This window comes from Pteropus alecto, unplaced genomic scaffold (genome assembly GCF_000325575.1).
Source record: "Pteropus alecto unplaced genomic scaffold, ASM32557v1 scaffold157, whole genome shotgun sequence".
Lineage (NCBI taxonomy): Eukaryota > Metazoa > Chordata > Mammalia > Chiroptera > Pteropodidae > Pteropus > Pteropus alecto.
Window position 1 is genome coordinate 772,459 of NW_006440626.1, and position 17,716 is coordinate 790,174.

General features: G+C 59.6%; 1 protein-coding gene across 1 annotated transcript; it reads left to right on the plus strand.

Moving 5' to 3' along the window:
* Positions 1–4,929: 4,929 nt before the first annotated feature.
* KIAA0930 (KIAA0930 ortholog) lies at positions 4,930–17,464 on the plus strand. Its single transcript, XM_006917329.3, has 9 exons — positions 4,930–5,043; positions 8,271–8,402; positions 8,504–8,581; positions 8,931–9,032; positions 10,211–10,351; positions 10,797–10,991; positions 13,845–14,007; positions 15,374–15,532; positions 16,082–17,464. Exons 1-9 carry the CDS (start codon positions 4,930–4,932, stop codon positions 16,120–16,122), a joined length of 1,125 nt encoding a protein of 374 aa, XP_006917391.1. The 3' UTR covers positions 16,123–17,464.
* The last annotated feature ends 252 nt before the right edge of the window (positions 17,465–17,716 follow it).

Sequence of the window (17,716 nt, forward strand, 5' to 3'; positions counted from 1 at the left end):
TGCAGAATGTATTAATTTTTCTCTTGTTATCATGACTATTCTGATATTATTTTCTGTCACTAATAACATAGGAAACATCTTTGTACATAAGGCTTTATTTAGTTTTGTATTTTTAATTTCTCTTCCATAAGGTAGATTTCATAGAAATAGGAAAATGCTCATTTGCTTTTCACAAAGAATTTAATGATTTTTGTTCTCTAGCAATATCTGAGGGTTCCCGGCTCAATGCACCCTGGCCAGCTTCAGCTATCATAACCTATAAACAGCTTCGTTGGAGTATAATTCATGTAAAATAAACTGCATCCATGTAAAGTGAACAATCTGATGAGTTTTGATGGCTGCACACACCTGTAAAACCACAACCACAATCAAGAAACAACGTTTTAAGGCAACCACCAACCTGCTTTTTTGTCACTATAGTTTTGCCTTTTCCGAAACGTCACGCGAACGTGATCGTACAGTATGTACCCTTTTATGCCTGATTCTCTTGCTCAGCGCGACAGTTTTGAGACTCATCTACAGCGCTGTGCGGCTCGGTGGTTTGTTTTTATTGCCAGTAAGAGTCCACCGAATGGCTACATCACGTTTCCTATGTCTGTTCTCTTGGCGTCCAACTCAGGGCTATTACGAATAAAGCGTCTGTGGACATTTGTGTACCAGCGTTTGTGTACACACATGCTTCATTTCTCTTGGGTAAGCACCTAGAAGTGGCTGAATCGTTGATAAATATATGTTTAACTTGTAAGAATCTGCCAGTGTTCCTGAGTGATATTTTCTAAGTACCAAATTTGCCCCCTTAAAATGACCACTTGTTCTTTTAATATGAAATTTTGAATAGTGGGGAGATCAGTATTTTCACCCATTTTGGTTAACCAGTTATGTTCGCCTTTCGCTCTGTTACTGTTTGGTGTTTTGTTTATCTGGTGGGGTCTTAACGCATTTTCTTTCATAACTGGCTGTGGCGTGAACTGTTTTGGATGTCACTCGTTTGCCGTGACGCCACTCCCCTGACTTTCGTGTTCCTTTTCATTGGGTTATGCTCAGGTGTGTGTGGGGCTTTGAACGTTCAGGAAGGCAGCTCTTGACCTTTGTGAGGTCTCTTCTTGCTCTTAAACTTTGAGTGTCCTGCGTGTGGAGGTGGTCTGTGTGTCCACTCTGTCCTTGTCTCTCGGGATGGCACCCACGGCCCCTTCTTGTGATCATTGTGGCAGTTCCGTGTCTTGAATGCCTCCCCCTGCCTCGCTTTGCCTTGGGTTAGAATGTGCACGCGTGTGTGTGCGTTTCCCTGACAGAGTATGGGTCTCTTCCTGCTGGGCTCGTCGTGTCGGTAGTAACATAGTGACATTAACGATAACACTTGCATGGTATTCCAGAGCTTACAGTGAGTGACGTTTTAAGCCTCGTTCCTTTCCGAGCTTGTTGGAGCCGGGTTTTCTAACGCGTGCCGGGTGCGCTGTGCAGCAGGGGCTCCGGAAGGCGGGGTGAGCGTCCCGTCTGGACTCCCTTTCCTTCTCTCTCCCCATCGCACCCTCTCAGCACACACGATAGGCCCACCCACCCGTCTGTGCAGTTGGGCGTGGATTCATTGCTTTGAGCCCTGGGGGAGCTGAGCCAGTGGGCTTTAGCCCGACGTGTCGATGTGTCGAGTGGTACTTGGGGCTTCTTTTGAAGATCTTTCTTGAGTCAGGGATCTTGTGACTGGAAGAAGGTGGCAGATCCACACTCCGTGCTCCGCGTAGGGGTGCCCAGGCTTCATTGGATGGTGGCTGGGCGACTTCCTTGCTGTGGGCACCTTAGTGAGCCTGTTTCCCATTACGTTGGGATAACTCGTTTACATGGCCAGGATTTATTGAGTGCCTGCTGTATGCCTGGCACTGTTTTGGGTGCTGAGATCTGATAGTGACCAAGACTAGCTCCTAATCCCTGGGGTGCTTTCACAAGAGGGACAGACAGGGACAGGTGAGATGATAAGGTGATGATGATAAGGGTCATGATGTCAGTAAAACAAGATAGTGTGACAGGGTGGACCTTGAGGGCACATTTACTGTGAGGTCAGGAGAGGCTCTCTGAGGAGGTGACATTTAGATTGAAACTCAATAACAGGAAGGAGTTGCCTGTGCCCAGGGCAGAGACTCGGAGGGGCGGGTGCAGTGCCCTGCGGCGGGCACGTCATTGGGAGGAGGCCACCATGGCTGGGGAGGAGCGAGGGTAGGGCACTTTGTAAGAAATCTGGATTTTGGTCTAAATTCGATGGCAGAGTTCTGAGGGGGCAGGAAAAGATCTTTAAAGATCCCGCAGGTGCCCTGTGGGCATAGGACATTAATGATAACGTCTAATAATGGTGGCTGGTGCATTCCAGTGGAGGTGTCACCCGCTTGGGTCGGGTGCTGGCCGTGAGGGTGGGGAGAAGGATTTAATGTGTGTGGCTCCTGGTGGGCTTTTGATGGCCATGTGGCTGCTGGGAGTTTCAGCTGGCAGCATACGTTGGTGGGGCCAGCCCGTGCCGTCACTGTTGTCCTCTGAGATGTTTATTGGGTGTGGCCCACAGAAGGTGTTCGGAGCAGCCTTCGTGTTAGGAGTAAATCCTGGCGGGCAGTCTGGTTCAGACCCTAGGGCCCTGCATACTTTACTCATTAACCAGGGCTGAGCTGTGAAGAGCGTTTTTAGCACTGTAAGGCGGGGACGTGGGAGCCCTGTGCGGACCCTGCCGGCAGGCCCTGGCTGGGTGTGTGGGTCTTGGAGAGCAAATATGCCCACATTTTGGGCCATCTCCACACTGCACCCCTGTAACCAGGCTCCTCAGCCTCTCCACCCGAGAGCCCCTCCTGTTTATCGCGCCCCTGGGGCGCCCGCTGCAGTTTGTGTTAATTATCTGGTTCCTTGGTTGCTGAGCGCAGCGCGTCGCGTTCCCGGAGCCCCAGTGCAGTTTCTGACAGGTCTGCAGACCTCCCAGTTTCTACCTCTGTGAACTTGGGCGTGTCCATTGACCTCGAGACAAGTCCGTTCCTCCTTCTCTGCAGTGGGGCAGTAATAGTAGACTGCTCGAGGGTTTAATGTGGCAGATGCTTAACAACCGGTAGCCAGTGCTCTTGTCATCGTCGTCACCATTATTGTCTGGGAGCCCGACGTGCCACTGCCAGGTTACTTCTATCAGCAGAGTGAAGGAGATCTCCCGAGGAAGGGCGGCGGTGGACTCTGGCCTCACGGTGGCAGGCGGTGGGGTTGTGAGCCACTGCCCTCTGCTCGTCACGGCCAGAGTTGCCTCTGTACCCACTGCGGGACCGAGGAGCCGTCGGCAAGGGCAGTCTGAGCTGGGAGTCTGCAGAACCTTCTGCTGGGCTCTTGGCTCAGAGGGAGCCAGAAGTTAAAGTTACTGGGAGAATTCGAGTTTTGTCCTGGAAAAACCCCAGTGCCTTTGTCTAACTTCAGGGGATCCGTAGTGGCGTGAATTGGGCATTGTTCGTATTAAGTGTGGCAGGAATTTAAAAAGCAAGTGACGCTTGGTTCCACCTGGTGCCCGAGAACCTGAGAGATGGCTGCCAGTCCTGCAGGCTCCCCGCCTTTGCCCCCCGAGGCTGACAAGCTGCGTTTATCTTAGGCTGACGTAGCTTGACTGAGAAGATCCTTTCTGTTTAACTCCCTTGAGAGTGGGCCGCAGGCTACCCGCAGCACAGCAGAGGGCAGAGGGCAGAGGTCGGGAGCTGGTTTGGAGCTGTGGTTCTTTGGTCAGTGGTGTGGCATAGGAAGCTAAGGCTGGGGTTTTCTGCATGTGATGTGGTCTTCCAGAGCCTGATGGCTGACCCCAGCAGGAAGGGATGGTCAGTCTCAGCAGGGACACTGAACTGCCAGTGAAGGTGAGGGAGAGTCCTGGCAGTGGCCGGCCCTTGGTTCCCCTTCTCTAAATGTAGGGAGTAAGTCGGTCCCTCTTGCACCAAAATACGAGCCCGTGGTCACAGTGATAAAGTATCACTGGGGGAGAGAGAATCCTGCAACAATTTAATATTTGGGTTTACGAGAAATGGCTCTGGAGTGTATTGAAATTTCCTTGGCTCTGTCTGGAGAGAGAGGAAACCCAGCCTTGTTGGCCGCACTGTGCCAGGCCGGGCTCTCCATCAGTGCCATTCAGTACAAGGAACCTGGGATCAGAGAGGCTACACTGCTTGCCACTGTCACAGAGCAGGTGGCAGAGCTGGAGTGGAAGCCCAGGTCTTTCCCCCCTGGAGCCTGGGGGCTTTTTCTCTTTGTGTGGGAAACATTATGATAAAGACTTATTTATTATGAATAGTGTTTGTCGTAAAAAGCAGAGTCCCCGCAAAGATCAAGTGAGAACCTGGTGTGCTCAGCGCAGGGTTGAGAGGGGCTGTGCGCAGCCTCTCTGCTTTCTGCCTGCAGCTGAAACTGGCTGGCAAAGGGGCTGCTGTTCCTTTAAGGCGGGTTCTCCGCGGGGATTGCCGCAGCCTGGGGTGGGGGTGGGGATGCGGGCTGAGGGTGGTGCCTGTCTGACGGATCCCCCTCCACAGCCCTTCTTGCTGCAGCCCAGACAGCCCCGTGACGGTCCCTCTCCTTAGGTCTTTCCGTCCCACCAAAGCTGCTGATTCATCCTCCGGCGGGAGTCGGCCCAGCTGTGGGGCTGGGAGCTGGGGCGCTGGGCTGCCGCTGGGTGGAGAGTCGGAGGGTGGAGAATTGGAGAGTCGGGTCTCCGGGGCGGGGGACCTCCCGGAGCCTCTGCGGCTGCCCTGCGGTGGGGTGGGGAGGTGGAGGGGGCTCTGGTGGCACAGAGATGCAGGTTGGAGGTGGGGCGGGGGTGCAGGAGGACAGGGCTTGGCCGAGGTCACCTGACAAGGGCCAGGTTGACGAGTCCTTTCTCGCTGACTCTGACCCCCCTCTGCAGGGTGCTTCCAGGATGACCGCATCGTCTTCTGGACCTGGATGTTCTCCACCTACTTCATGGAGAGAGGGGCTCCGCGGCAGGACGACATGCTTTTCTACGTGCGCCGGAAGCGGGCGTTCGCGGGCAGTGAGGGCGGCGCCGACCGGAGAAAGGTGAGCGATCCCCTCCCGCCCCAGCCGAGCATCCCTGTGGGGTCTTCCCTAGGCTTGCAGGGGGCTTCCTGGCAGTCCTCGCGCATATTGGGAGGGGGAACGAGGTTCCCTGAGCACCTGCCCCGTGCCAGGAGCCGCGCGGAGGTGATGGCACCTGCTAGCTGATGGCGGGATGTGCTGGGCGTGTGTTTACGTTGTTGTTAACCTTCGCCACCACCCTGAAAGGCGGTGATTACTGTTGCACCTTTGAGGACACCGCGGCCCAGAGGCTAAGTGAATGGCCACCATCTCGTAATTAGTAAGTGAGCGACAGAGCAAAGCTTCGTCCTTACAGTCCAGGGTCCTCCCGTGGGCAGTGCGATGCCCCTCCATCACTGACCCCAGACCGTGGCCCGGACAGAGTGCTGAGCCCTCTACTTCCTGATCTCCCTGGGTCCCTCCAACCACCCGACGGGGCAGATGCTCTTATCCCCTTCTACAGACGAGGACAGCGAGTGTCCAGAGGTGCCGGGACTCCTCTAAGGTGTTTCATCCACTGAATCTAAGTGTGTGAAGAGGTCACGAAACAAACTCGCACGTTTCCTTCTGTTTGTCAGAAGCTTTACTAGTTTGTACAATGTTTAAGCAACTGTGTTGCCAAGCGTGGAAACGCATGGTTTTCCTTTTAATACAAACGGTGGGGGGCCGTGGAGGCTGCTCTGGAACTTGCAGCCTGCCTAGCTCTGTGCGGGGCGCCTGGACCCGGCCCTTCCCCCGCCGTGTGCTGGCTCTCTGAGCCTGACACGTGCAGATAGGTTTGCTGCAAATGGACAGGCCTGGCTGCTGTCACAATCTGCTGCATAGGAGACACGGTGACTTCCTTGCCATGCTGGCCCTTTGCAGGCCAGTAGCCATACAGCTGGTCTGGCTGGGTGCATGACATGCAGGAAGACCCAGGGCTTGGCCTGGGTCCCCTGGCGTTTGTCTGGTGTCTGCAGCGGCCAGCCCTGTGACTATGCATTGTCACTGGGACCAGTGGGCACTGGGACCCAGAAGTGCATCACCGTGAGCCAATACCGTGTGGTAAACACAGTGATCAGAAGGAATGGGCGTGGTCAGCAGAGCCACTTTAGTGAGCTGAGTCTTGAAGGGGAAGCTGTTGGGGGCGGAGGGGTGGGGGATGGCCCCAGCGGAGGGCCTGAAAGTGTCCTGAGCGTTCAGGTGGTAGGCAGCCACTATGAGGAACACAGGAAACGAGGTGGGCGGAGCCAGATCATGGAGGACACCGAACCACGCCCAGGAGTAGGGTGTTCTCCCCAAAGCCCCAGGAAACCACCAAACCTGATACACCGAGGAGGGGTTCCTTTCAGCAAGCCCTTGGGGGTGGGTGGAGGGACTGGAGAGGGCTGGAGCAGAAGCATCAAGAGGCTGCCCAGGAGGCCGCTGGTGGTGGCCTGAACCGGGGGTAGGGATGCGGGGTGCAGACAGGTGGTCAGATAGTGCCAAGGAGTGGCCTTAACCAGCAGCGCTCAGGCAACTGAACTGGGGCAGAGGGGAGACTCCACCTGGGCCCAGGGCGGTTGCAGTGCCTGTCATAGGAGGTGACATGGAGGTGTTGAGTGTTGGGTTGAGTAGGTCGGAGGTGTCTGTGGGACGTTCAGATGGCAGTGGCTTCCAGGCAGCAAACTGCCTGTCTGAAACTCAGCAGAGGGGTCAGCAGAGAGGTTAGGGGCAGAGGTAGGGATTCGGGACGCATGGCAGCTAGGGCATGGGAGGAGGAGGGGCACGTGGAGGGGTGTCAGGAGGGGCTGGGACAGAGCTGGCCCTGGCGGGAGCAGGGAACACCGTGAGCAGCTGGCGGAGGGGGGCGGGCGGGGCTCACCCCTCTGGCCTGTTGGCATCTACTGGGAGACGAGCGTCTTTTTGCCAAATCTTGGTCTTTTCCCAAAGGCCGTCTATTGTGACCAGAGGCTCTAATGAGGACTGGCTGTGTCTGAGACACTCAGCTGTCCCTGGAATTTCAATGCCCGTAGAGGCCCCAGCTCTGGCCAGGAAGGGTTTTCTTAGCCTAACTCGGCCTAGAATTCTCTGGGAGGGGAGGCAGAAAGGAGAGGTCAGGTCTGCATCTTCCCAGAGAAGCCAGGTGGGGAGGCGAAAGGAATGGGCAGGTATGGCTCTTACCTGGGGGAAGAGAACTTCCCTGGACCCAGGACTGAGGAATTTGGAGCAGGAAGGCGCAGGGTCATGGGCAAACTCTTGTGAGGATGCGGGGGGAGGGGCAGTGTTGAGGTCAATGAGGAGAGCCTGACTCCACGGGAGAATGTGGCAGTCCAGCTAGAATGTTCCATTGAACGCCCACAGTGAGCTATGTCTAGATGCCCCTCCCAGCACTGGTTACACAGAAATGACTCAGACCTGGCCCTGTCCTCGAGGAGCCACCTAGTCTGTGACGACAGGCAGACAGCATAGCCAGTGACACACAGATCTACTGGTGCTGATTGTGGGAAGAATGGGGGAAAGTGGGAGCCCACGAAGAGAAGGAAGGAGGTGACATCTGGCTAGAGTGTCATAGGACGGAGAGTGGGGACAATGGTAGTCTGAGGACATGTGTGGAGGGACTAGTCCATGTGGAGCAGGAGGGGGTGCCAGGAGCACATATGACAGCGCCTGCCAGGGTGGGCTGTGTGGTGTCTGGCCACAGTGTATGGAGGGCAGGGGTCAGGTGGCGATTTGAGGAGACCCCATGGGCCCAGGGGGTACAGGACAGATGGGGAGGGGGAGTGGCAGCTTCCCAGGCAGCTTTCTGCCCCCATGATTCAAAAGAACAGAAAAGAAAGCCTTCTGCAGCGCCTGCGTACTGCAGGCCCTCTGCGGCAAGCCTGGGCTGCTCCCCACCCCCTTCCCATCCTGCAGCCAGCCAAGCTGGTACCCAGTCGCCATAGCAACCCGCCCAGCTTCCTGCGCTAGTGCTAGCGGGGGAGGGTGGATGGGTGGACTCGCTGCCTGTTGGTGGGATGGGGGGCAGCAGTGTGGGTGGGACAGAATGCTGGCATCCTGCCACCCTACTGCAGGACCCGAGGGACAACCTCAGAGGCTCAGTTCTTGATTAACTCTGGGTCGCATAGCTAGAGATGGAGGGGCAAGGCTGCAGTCCACGTCTGCGTTAACGCCTGCCCAGTGCAGTGGTCAGGGTGAAGACCACCAGATGCCACAGTGAGGCTGGCTCACCTCTGCCCTGCGCCCCGCAGCTGGCCGAGGCTGAGCCCGAGGTGGAGGTGGAGGTGGAGGTGTACCGGCGAGACTCCAAGAAGCTGCCCGGCCTCGGAGACCCTGACATCGACTGGGAGGAGAGTGTCTGCCTGAATCTCATCCTGCAGAAGGTACGGGCTGCAGTGGGGGCGGGGCTCCAGAGCGAGGGCCATCGGTAGGCCCCGGGGGACAGCAGAGCCTTCCACGCACCCTGCCCTGCACTCTCTTCCAGCTGGACTACGTGGTGACCTGTGCTGTGTGCACGCGTGCTGACGGTGGGGACATCCACATCCATAAGAAGAAATCCCAGGTGAGCCCTGGGGCCACGAGCCCTCAGGCCTCCCGACTGCCAGCTCAGCCCAGAAATGGCAGCCCCCTGGCTGCACAGTGTTTGTTTTGGAGAGAGAAGCACCACTCCCCTCACTTCCCTGCTCCCGAGGTGAGGGTCTGACTCCGGAAGTGCAGTCAGCTCCCGGGGTCCTATGTCCTGTGCATGAGCTCAGAACCAAGCCACCCCAAGCAGCTCTTTCCAGGGCGGCTCTGCTTCGGCATGGCTCTGAGCACTGTGACCACGGTGACCCGTGCCTTGGACAAGAGTCGAGTGGCTCTGGGCCTAGGTGCAGGGTGGGGCCTCACTTCGTCCTTAAATCTCCTTCCAGCAAGTGTTTGCATCCCCCAGTAAGCACCCCATGGACAGCAAAGGGGAAGAATCCAGGATCAGCTACCCCAACATCTTCTTCATGATCGACAGCTTCGAGGAGGTGAGCACGTCTCCCTTCAGGCAGCTCGTCAGGGGCTGCCGGAAGCCGCCCCCTCCCAGGCCTCACAGCCGTGCAGGAAGGCAGCAGGTGGCCGGGAGCCGGAGGGGTCTGGTCTCCTGCCAGTGTGGTCCCCCTTCCTCCTGATGTTGGACTTGGGGCGTGTGAGCTCTGCAACCTTGGAGCCTCAGCCTTTTCATCTGTGAAATGAGCAGTGTGATCGTCTGTCCTCCTCACCTGTCAGGGTCGGGATCAAAGGGGCCCGTGAGTGGGAGAATGCATCATAAACGCCTGCAGAAAGCGCTGCCCGGCCCAGCGGAGTCGGCGCCAGCACCTTTAAACGCTCAGTCAGCTTCTCCACACACACTGGCATGGCGTCCTGCGGTGCCAGGGGCGGGGTTTCAGGCGTGACGGGGCCATGGTTTTGTTTTAAGGTTGGGAAACCTGGGACCCAAGGCAGAAGGTGACTCGCCCGGGGAAACCCAAGGTGCTGGGAGGAACCCGGACACATGGCACTCCTCTCCACTGAGGCCCTGGTGGCGGTGCCTGTGCCATCCAGAGGCGGTCAGGCCCCAGAGGCCTCGTGAGGAAGGGAGCGTGGCTTCTGGGGTCTCCTGGATTTGGTGGTGTCTCAAAGCACCTTAGGCTCGGGGGGCTAAGTATTCCCTTCAGGCTCACAGGGCTGAGACAGAACCTGAGTCTGTGACCATGGAGCTCGGCGTCCACGCCAGCCCCTGAGAGCAGTGACTCGGGCAGGCGGCCCCTGTCAGTGCCCTGGGCCTGTGCTGGCACGCAGCTATGAGGCTCAGGGCAAGGGCAGGGCAGGTGGGGACCCTAGAACGTGGGCTGGCAGTCCTTGTCAGCTGCCTGACTCCTCAGCCTGAGGAGGTGCGATGAGGGACAGCCCTCCAAAGGCCAGTGGGGGTTACATCCTCTTCCTGTCCCCAAGTCACATGAACATCCCTTGCCAGACATGGCCCTGTGCTGCATTCAGGCTGTTTGAGCGCTGGAAGGGCTGGGTGGCCTGGTGCAGATACCTCGACCTCTGCCGCCCAGTGTTCTCAGCTGCAGAGCGGGAGTGTTCTGAGCTGTCTCCCTGCAGCCCCGAGCGAGGGCGGGGCCGTTGGCCGGAGGGCAGCTGACAGCTGCTGTCCTTGTTTCTGCCTTGCGCCCCACCCCAGGTGTTCAGCGACATGACTGTAGGGGAAGGAGAGATGGTCTGTGTGGAGCTGGTGGCCAGTGACAAAAGCAACACGTTCCAAGGGGTCATCTTTCAGGGCTCCATCCGCTACGAGGCGCTCAAGAAGGTGTATGACAACCGGGTGAGTGCAGGGCCCAGGGGAGGGCCACGGCCCTGCCTGTCCCTGCCAGCTCTGCGCCGTAGCTGCCCCTCAGCCACAGCCGGCAAGGTGGCTCAGGGCTGCTTCATGTTGCTCCTCATGGCACGGCTCAGCCCGCTCAGGCCACCGCGAGGGCGGCCGCTGACCTGGACCGGGAGGAACAGGTGGACGGCTGCTGTCCTGAGCCAGGCACCATCCGGAGGCTCTGTCCCCAGCCTGGCCCTGGGTCTGCTGTAGGCGTGGGTCATCGGGCAGCGGGTGTGGAGGGGTGTCAGCGGGGATCCAAAGTGTCCCGGCCTGGGCCTGCCTGTGGAGGGCGTGGGCTGCCCTCACGACGGCTCCTTGAGGGATGGTTGCCCGGCTGCGCCGTGTGCTCCACCGCGAGGCCCCCACAGCCCGGCTCAGGCTGGCCCCTGCCCACCCACAGGTGAGCGTGGCCGCCCGCGTGGCACAGAAGATGTCGCTTGGCTTCTACAAGTACAACAACATGGAGTTTGTGCGCATGAAGGGGCCGCAGGGCAAGGGCCATGCGGAGATGGCGGTCAGCCGTGTGTCCACTGGTGACACGTCCCCCTGTGGGACTGAAGAGGACTCCAGCCCAGCTTCGCCCATGCACGAGCGGGTAAGGGCCGCACACCTTGTGGGGAGGCTCCTGCCCCTGCCTCTGCTCCCCGGGGTCTCCCTGAGCCTTCCAGCCCCCAGTGAGGGTGTCGTCACTCCCATCTCCCCAGGGAGGAGGCCGAGGTTCAGAGGGCAGGTCACTTGCCCGGGGTCACACAGCAGGTTAGTACCTGGGCCGGAGCTTTCTGCTTCCCTGAGCTTGTTGGCCGATCCTAGCGCCTGCTTCAGTGGGCCTGCTGGGCGAGTGTGGGCCCGTGACAGGCCTCCCCCAGGGGTGAGACGGGGACAATGAAGAGCTAGCCTCCCCATGACATTGGCCGTGTGCACGGAGGCCTGAGGCCAGCAGCGGACAAGGCGGTGTGCGGCTGCGCTGTGGGGCGCCTACCACCAGCCCCGGGGCAGGGGTGAGCATTCCTGTTTACAGACCCGGGAACCCAGGGGTGCTGGGCCTGCTTGTACTACCCCAGGCCACGTGGCTCTTGTGTGACAGCACTGAGTCTTGGAGCCCTGCTCCTTCTTGGCCTTCCCTGGAGTGGGGACCCAGGTCCACGGCAGCCTTAATCCCAGAGCTTCCAGTGGGGCCAGGGCTCGGGTTGGAGAAGGTCTCCAGCCCGCTGGCAGCTTTGCCCTGCTCGGGTCTTCTAGAAGGGGCTGCTCAGAGCTGGGGGTCTTGGAGGAGGACAGGAGGACAAGTGAGCCAGCACATGGGGGCAGGGAGGCAGCCTTGCTCGGCGCATCTCCAGGAGAGGGGCTAGGGCGACACCGTGGGCCGGAGTCGGCACTGCTGCTTGCGTGACCTGGGACGAGCCCCTCTTCCTCTCTGAGCCTCAGTCTGCTCATCCAGAAACGGGGCGAAAACAACTACTCCGGCACCTGCTCGGGCCTCGGCCCTCGGGGGTGTTTCCCAGGGAGCAGCCGGCAGTGACTACGCTGCTGATCTGCTTGGGGCCATGGCCCTTCCAAACAGAAGGGATACCTTACCACCGAGATAAGGGAGAGCGCTTTACCACTTTTAATTCTGTAAAATCACGTTAACTGTGTATCTCCAGGTAGCCCGAGCGGTTTTCTTTCTCTATATCTTTTTTTTAAATGTGCGTATCTTCTGCAATGAATGTGTTTTATAAGCAGAACACAAGCGATAAATGCTATTTTTTGCAGAGATGGGTGAGAATTCCAGGCAGGGGCCTCTCTTGTCATTGGGATAGAGGTAGTTTCTACTCCTGAGCTCGTTTCTCAGATAAGGAGGCTGCTGCTTCTCCCTGGCCCTGAATTGCCCACTGAGACTCTGACAAATGTGTATGTGAAGTTCTCAATGAAAATAGGGCCCGGGCTCCGGCCTAGACAAACCCGGGTGCCCGTTCCAGCCAGCTGTTTGCTGAGCCATTACAGACATGTTACTAGACCTGCATGAGCCTTGATTTTCTCACCTGTTGAATGGGAGTGGTCACTTCGCCCTCCCAGGGTGGCTGTGGGGGGTGTCGGAGACAGCACCTATGAAAAGCCCCTGGCCCAGAATAGCAGGGAGGCCCTGGGGTCAAGTGGAGGCACTTGCCAGGGCCACACAGTTGTGGTGGCAGGGCCAGACCTCCTGGGCGCCCGTTCAGGCTCCTGCCACTTCTGTGCTCACTGTCGCTTGTTCCTCTTTTCTAGGGGGGGCGGGTCACTTGTAACCAGCGCATGACAAATGCAGATTCTGTGTGTATTGTGGTTTCTGGTGTTTGTTTTTTATCTTTTAAAAACCTTCCCTGACTTGTGGGAGGACCATCTGGAGCCAGCGGCCGCCGGGACTTTGGTGGATGTCGGAGCCGTGACGAGGAGGCGGATGGGGCTCCCGAAGTCTCGGTCCCAGCTCGTCTTGTTCCTCAGATTCTTGTTTGCATGGGGAGGAGGGAGGAGATGGGCCAAGTTCCCTCTGCCTGGAACGCCCTTCCCCCCCTTCTTCACCTGGCGAACTCCTACTCGTCCTTCAAGACCCAGCTCGAGCGGCATCTCCTCCAGGAAGCCTTCCCTGATTTCTCAGCTGTCGATCCCTTTTGCCTCTGTGCTCCCCTGTATTCTGTGCCTCCCTCTTTCTGTCTCAGCAACCGACATGCAGTCTGTAGTTGTCACTTTTGAGTCTGTCACCCCCAGAAGACTGTGAGCTCCTTGAGGGCAGGGACCAGTGTCATGTGCCTGTCCTTGGTGCTGCGCCTGCCTGGCCGTGCGTGGGTGTGGAGAATGTTTGGTGAACTGACCAGTGTGGTTAGAAGAGGAGATGGAGGCGTAGACTCCTTAGCCATAGCACGTCTGTGAAGGATTGGCGGGGAGAGGGGTGGGGACCGATCAGCCGAGAGCAGGCATTAGGGCCAGGCGCACGGCCCCGGGGCCGAAAGGCGTAGGTTGCAGTCCCAGCTGTGCCCCCGTCCTGTGGGAGACGTTGGACACGTCAAGGCCGCTGTCCGCCTTGGTTTCCTTGCTTGTCCAATGGGTCTAATGCTGGTTCCCGTCGGGTGGGTTGGGCAGTGTCCGTGGATCCGCGTGCCACGGTAGGTCCTTGAGTGGTGTCAGCGGCCGGCCTTACTTTGCGCTTGCACGATCCCCTCATCGGTGTCTGAGGCCCACGGGAGGGCAGAGCTGGCGGCCAGGCCGTGCTGCTGGCCCCTGAGCCAAAACCGTATCCCAGCGTCTGCCTAGGCCTAGACGGCCGGCCTCAGGAGGGCAGGTCGGAGCCCACAGCCCGAGGCCCCTGTGCCCCAGCCAGGAACTGCCCCCTGGAGCTCCGTATCGGGTTTAGTGTGAGGGCAGGTGGTGAGTATGCTTTGGGACCCCTGGCGGTAGGCGGGCTGCGATGGTGACTATGGCCTTTTGTCCCCAGGTGACCTCCTTCAGCACCCCCCCAACCCCGGAGCGGAACAGCCGGCCCACCTTCTTCTCCCCCTCCCTCAAGAGGAAGATGCCCAGGACCCTCATGGCGGAGATGAAGAAGTCTCACTCGGCCAACGACAGCGAGGAGTTCTTCCGGGAGGACGGCAGTGGAGGTGACGCCCTTGATGCCCAGAGTGTCCCCTGGGCCTCCAGTCTCCTCTCGTCCACTCACTCACCCGTTCACACTTAGTGGCTGCCGGGGCCCTCGCGGGGGGACGGAGCTGTGGACAGACAGACCCCCTGCCTTGAGCTCCCGCCCCGCGGTCTCTGCGTTTCGGAGGGCACGGACTCCCTGGTTGTGGTCTCCCGTCCACACACTGGGTGCCAGAAGCACTTGCAAGGGCGAGGTGGGCTCCGGTTCATTCGTGCACCTTGCGACGTCAGGCTCCGCGGTTTCGCTCCTCAGTGCCGTCCTTGGCCACCTCGCCCTCACTCTAGAACCTTCTGTGGGGTGTCCCTCAGGGTCTCCCGGCTCCGTCCCTCCTGGATCTGGCTCCCGAGGGCCTGCTTGCGGTCTGGCCTTCCTGAGCCCAGGCCTGTCAGTAGGCAGAGGCTCTCGGTCTGACCCACTCAAGTCTGCAGTCACCAGCAGACCATCCCCGCTGCTGCGTGCACGGTGTTGGCCTCACCGTCAGCAAGCCGGGAGCCCCAGGGGGTGTCGCGTCTGTCACAGCAGCAGTGGAAAGCCACTGCAGCGTTTTAAGGCGGGGACTGACAAGGTCAGATGTGAACATTCAGAATCCCAGTGAGCGGTCCGAATCCCAGTGAGCGGTCCGAATGGCGAATGGAGGACAGGGCTTGCTGACAGACAAGATGGGAGGTTCCGGCCAGCTCTGAGCTGGAGGGGCGCAAGTGCTTCTGGCGCCATCATCCTTAGGACCAAGCTGGGCGCCCGGCATAGCAGGAACTCCATGCACGTCTGCCAGGCAAATGACAGGAGAAAGGATCTGCCAGTAGCACGGATGGCCCTGGACAGGGACCTGGCTGTGGTGCTGACTGGCCCTGCCCGCCAGGACCCAGAGGCAGAGGGCCCTGCTGGACCCTGGCCGGGGCCTGGAGACCCCAGCCCTGGCCTTGACCTGCTGCTCTTGTGTGAGCTTGGGCAAGTGCCTTCCTCAGCTCAGCTCATTTCTAGATTTATAGGGAAGTGCTAATAACCACCCCCACCTGCCTCCCTGGGTGACCCATAAGACTGGGTGTCGCTGATGAGTCATCTCAGTGTCGCCCATGTCCACCAGGAAGCAGGAAGCAGAGAAGTAACAGTGTGCCGGTGTGCCAGACCCCCAAGGGGGAGACTCGGGGACAGAGAAGCGGGCAGGGCAGGCTCGGAGGGTGGAGGAGGGCCCTGAGGGATGGGGCAGGGCAGGGTGATGGCGCACCCAGCACAGGGAGGACCTGGGCCGAGAAGAAGTCTGGAGTGGGCGGTGTCCTCCCAGGAGCCGCGCGGCCTGGGCTCTGACCCGGCCGTCTTCCCTCTAGCTGATCTGCACAATGCCACCAACCTGCGGTCTCGGTCGCTGTCTGGCACGGGGCGGTCCCTGGTCGGGTCTTGGCTGAAGCTGAACAGAGCGGACGGGAACTTCCTTCTCTATGCACACTTAACATACGTCACTTTGCCGCTGCATCGGATCTTAACAGGTAACGTGGAAACGCAGCTGCCACTCTGCAGTCACTCTTTGGAACCTGGTTCCTGGACCCTGGGTCTCCGAGGCCAGTTCGTGGGTGTGTGCAACCCTGTCCCTGCATTTCAAGTCGGGAGCTCATCAGTGGCTTCCACGGAGGTCTCTATTCACTTCACGCAGGGCGTCTGGGAAAACTCCCGCCCCTGAAGGTGTCCCTTTGAAGGTGCTCTGGTGGCCCCTCCTGCCCCCTTGTCTGCAGACCCTTAAGTGTGCGTTACTCATGGGTAGGTGAAACTCGGAGGCCTGTCACTGACCGGGGCTGTGCCAGGCAATGGCTCTGGAGTCGGGCCAGCCCATACCCGAGCCCGGGCTCTGCGGCCGCCCTGCACTCATTTCGCTGTCCGCAGGATGGGGGGACAGCAGCGCTGCGGGTCTGAGGGTCGGAAGAGGACGTGCACGCGGGTCGCCTGGCGTGGGGTCCCCTCACGAACGGGGCTGTCCTGTCCGTCGCAGTCGCGCTCCGTGTTTAATCCCTGTCTCACCCGCTCCCCACCCTCCGCCCTAGACATCCTGGAGGTACGGCAGAAGCCCATCCTGATGACCTAGCCGTGTGCGGAGCCCGCGCGGAGCCCCCGGCCCCGCCCGGCCCTGGGAGTGCTGCCAAGTGCCTATGTGTCCACCGCCACCGGGGTCTTCTGTGACAACCCAGCGCCGGGGGCCAGAGCCAGGCGAGGCCACTCGACCCCTGGGGCCAGGGCCGACTCCACGAACACCAGCCCAAACTGAAGTGCCTCTTTCTCCTCCCCTGCTGGCTCTGCTCCTGCCCTGCACCCCCGCCCATCACCTCCCGCCTGTCCCTGGAGAGCCCTCTGCACCCAGAGAGGACCGGAGGCCCCAAGAGGCCATCAAGAACGCAGAGGAGCTGCCAGCACCCAGTGCGTCCAGACCTACCCACCCGACACGACATCCCGACCCGCAGTGGGCGGGGACCACCCAGCGGGGGCGCCGTGCGTCACACCCTCCTCGCTTCTTAAGGAGGACAGTTTACCGTCTCGTAATGCTGTGCCAATGAACTTCGGCATCTGAGTTGGTCCCGACGTCCGCCCTCCCTCGCTTACCACTTGGTTTTAGCGGGTTACGGTGGGCAGGTGGGGAGCACAGCTGTTCGATGGTTTTGCCCTGGGCTGCGAACACCTCAGCCCACGCCCGGTTCCAGAAAGGCCGGTAGCTTAGCAGACAGGCCCTGATCCCGCCGGAATGGCCTTTGCTTCCAGCCAAAGAGCACCACCGACACACACCTCCACCGTGCAGACCGCCCGCTCTGTGCCTCAGCCGGCCTGGCCCGCAGAGCATGACTCGGAGGGCAGGTGGGAGGGCGTGGGAACCAGACGGGGAGAAGGGTGGGGTCTCCGCCCAAGGGTGGAAGGTTGGGGTGGGGTCGGCATCCTTCCAGGAAGGTTCTAGTAGACCCTCCATCCGTCCTTGGGGTCCAGGGAGGGGCTAGTTAGTTTTGCTTCTGGTTTCCTGGAGCTCACGTTGTCTGCGCCTGCCGGTCCCTCCCTCGGACCAGCTCCGTGTGGCCAGTCGGGCAGGTGTGTGTGAGTGGCCGTCCATCCAGCCCCGGCCTTGCCCGCGGCCTCGTCCCAGCCAGGAGGATTGCCGCGGGGGATGACACGAGTTCTCAGACCGCAGGTCCTCCTGAGAGCAGAGTGTCCCCCAGCCCAGTGGGAGTGGCCTGTCTGTGGGTGTCTGTCGCAGTGTCGGAAGTCCCCAGGGTTCCTGCCGTACGTTTAGAGGTCCGCGGGCTGCGGGAAAAGGGCGTGGAGGGGCGTCTCTCCGTCTGTTTATCCTGTGCTCCAGGGGTTTGCTCTGGGCTCCGCAACGGGACGACTTGGGGGCTTTCTCCAGATTTTGTATGCTGTTATTAAAAGCGAGCTATTGCATTTCATTCTGCCTCAGTTTGCCCACCTGTAAAATGGGGCCGATACCACCTACCTCACTGGAGTCTCCAGGGTCCCAGCACACGACCTGGTCAGGGCGCCGTTCCGTGCACTGCTGCTGTCAGGTGTCAGGCAGTCCGACGCTTCCCTCCCCCACCCCTCTAATCACCCCGTCCAAGACACCGTGCGGTGGGGTTGGCTTGGAACATTCTCGCATTCTCTGACAGCGCCCCACTCGTGCTAGAGGTACCTCTGCTCTG

Coding starts and splice junctions, on each gene's coding strand:
- KIAA0930 (XM_006917329.3), top strand. CDS start 4,930: ATGTTCTCCACCTACTTCATGGAGAGAGGGGCTCCGCGGCAGGACGAC. Junction 8,582..8,930: donor TCCATAAGAAGAAATCCCAG/GTGAGCCCTGGG, acceptor ATCTCCTTCCAG/CAAGTGTTTGCATCCCCCAG. Junction 9,033..10,210: donor TGATCGACAGCTTCGAGGAG/GTGAGCACGTCT, acceptor GCCCCACCCCAG/GTGTTCAGCGACATGACTGT.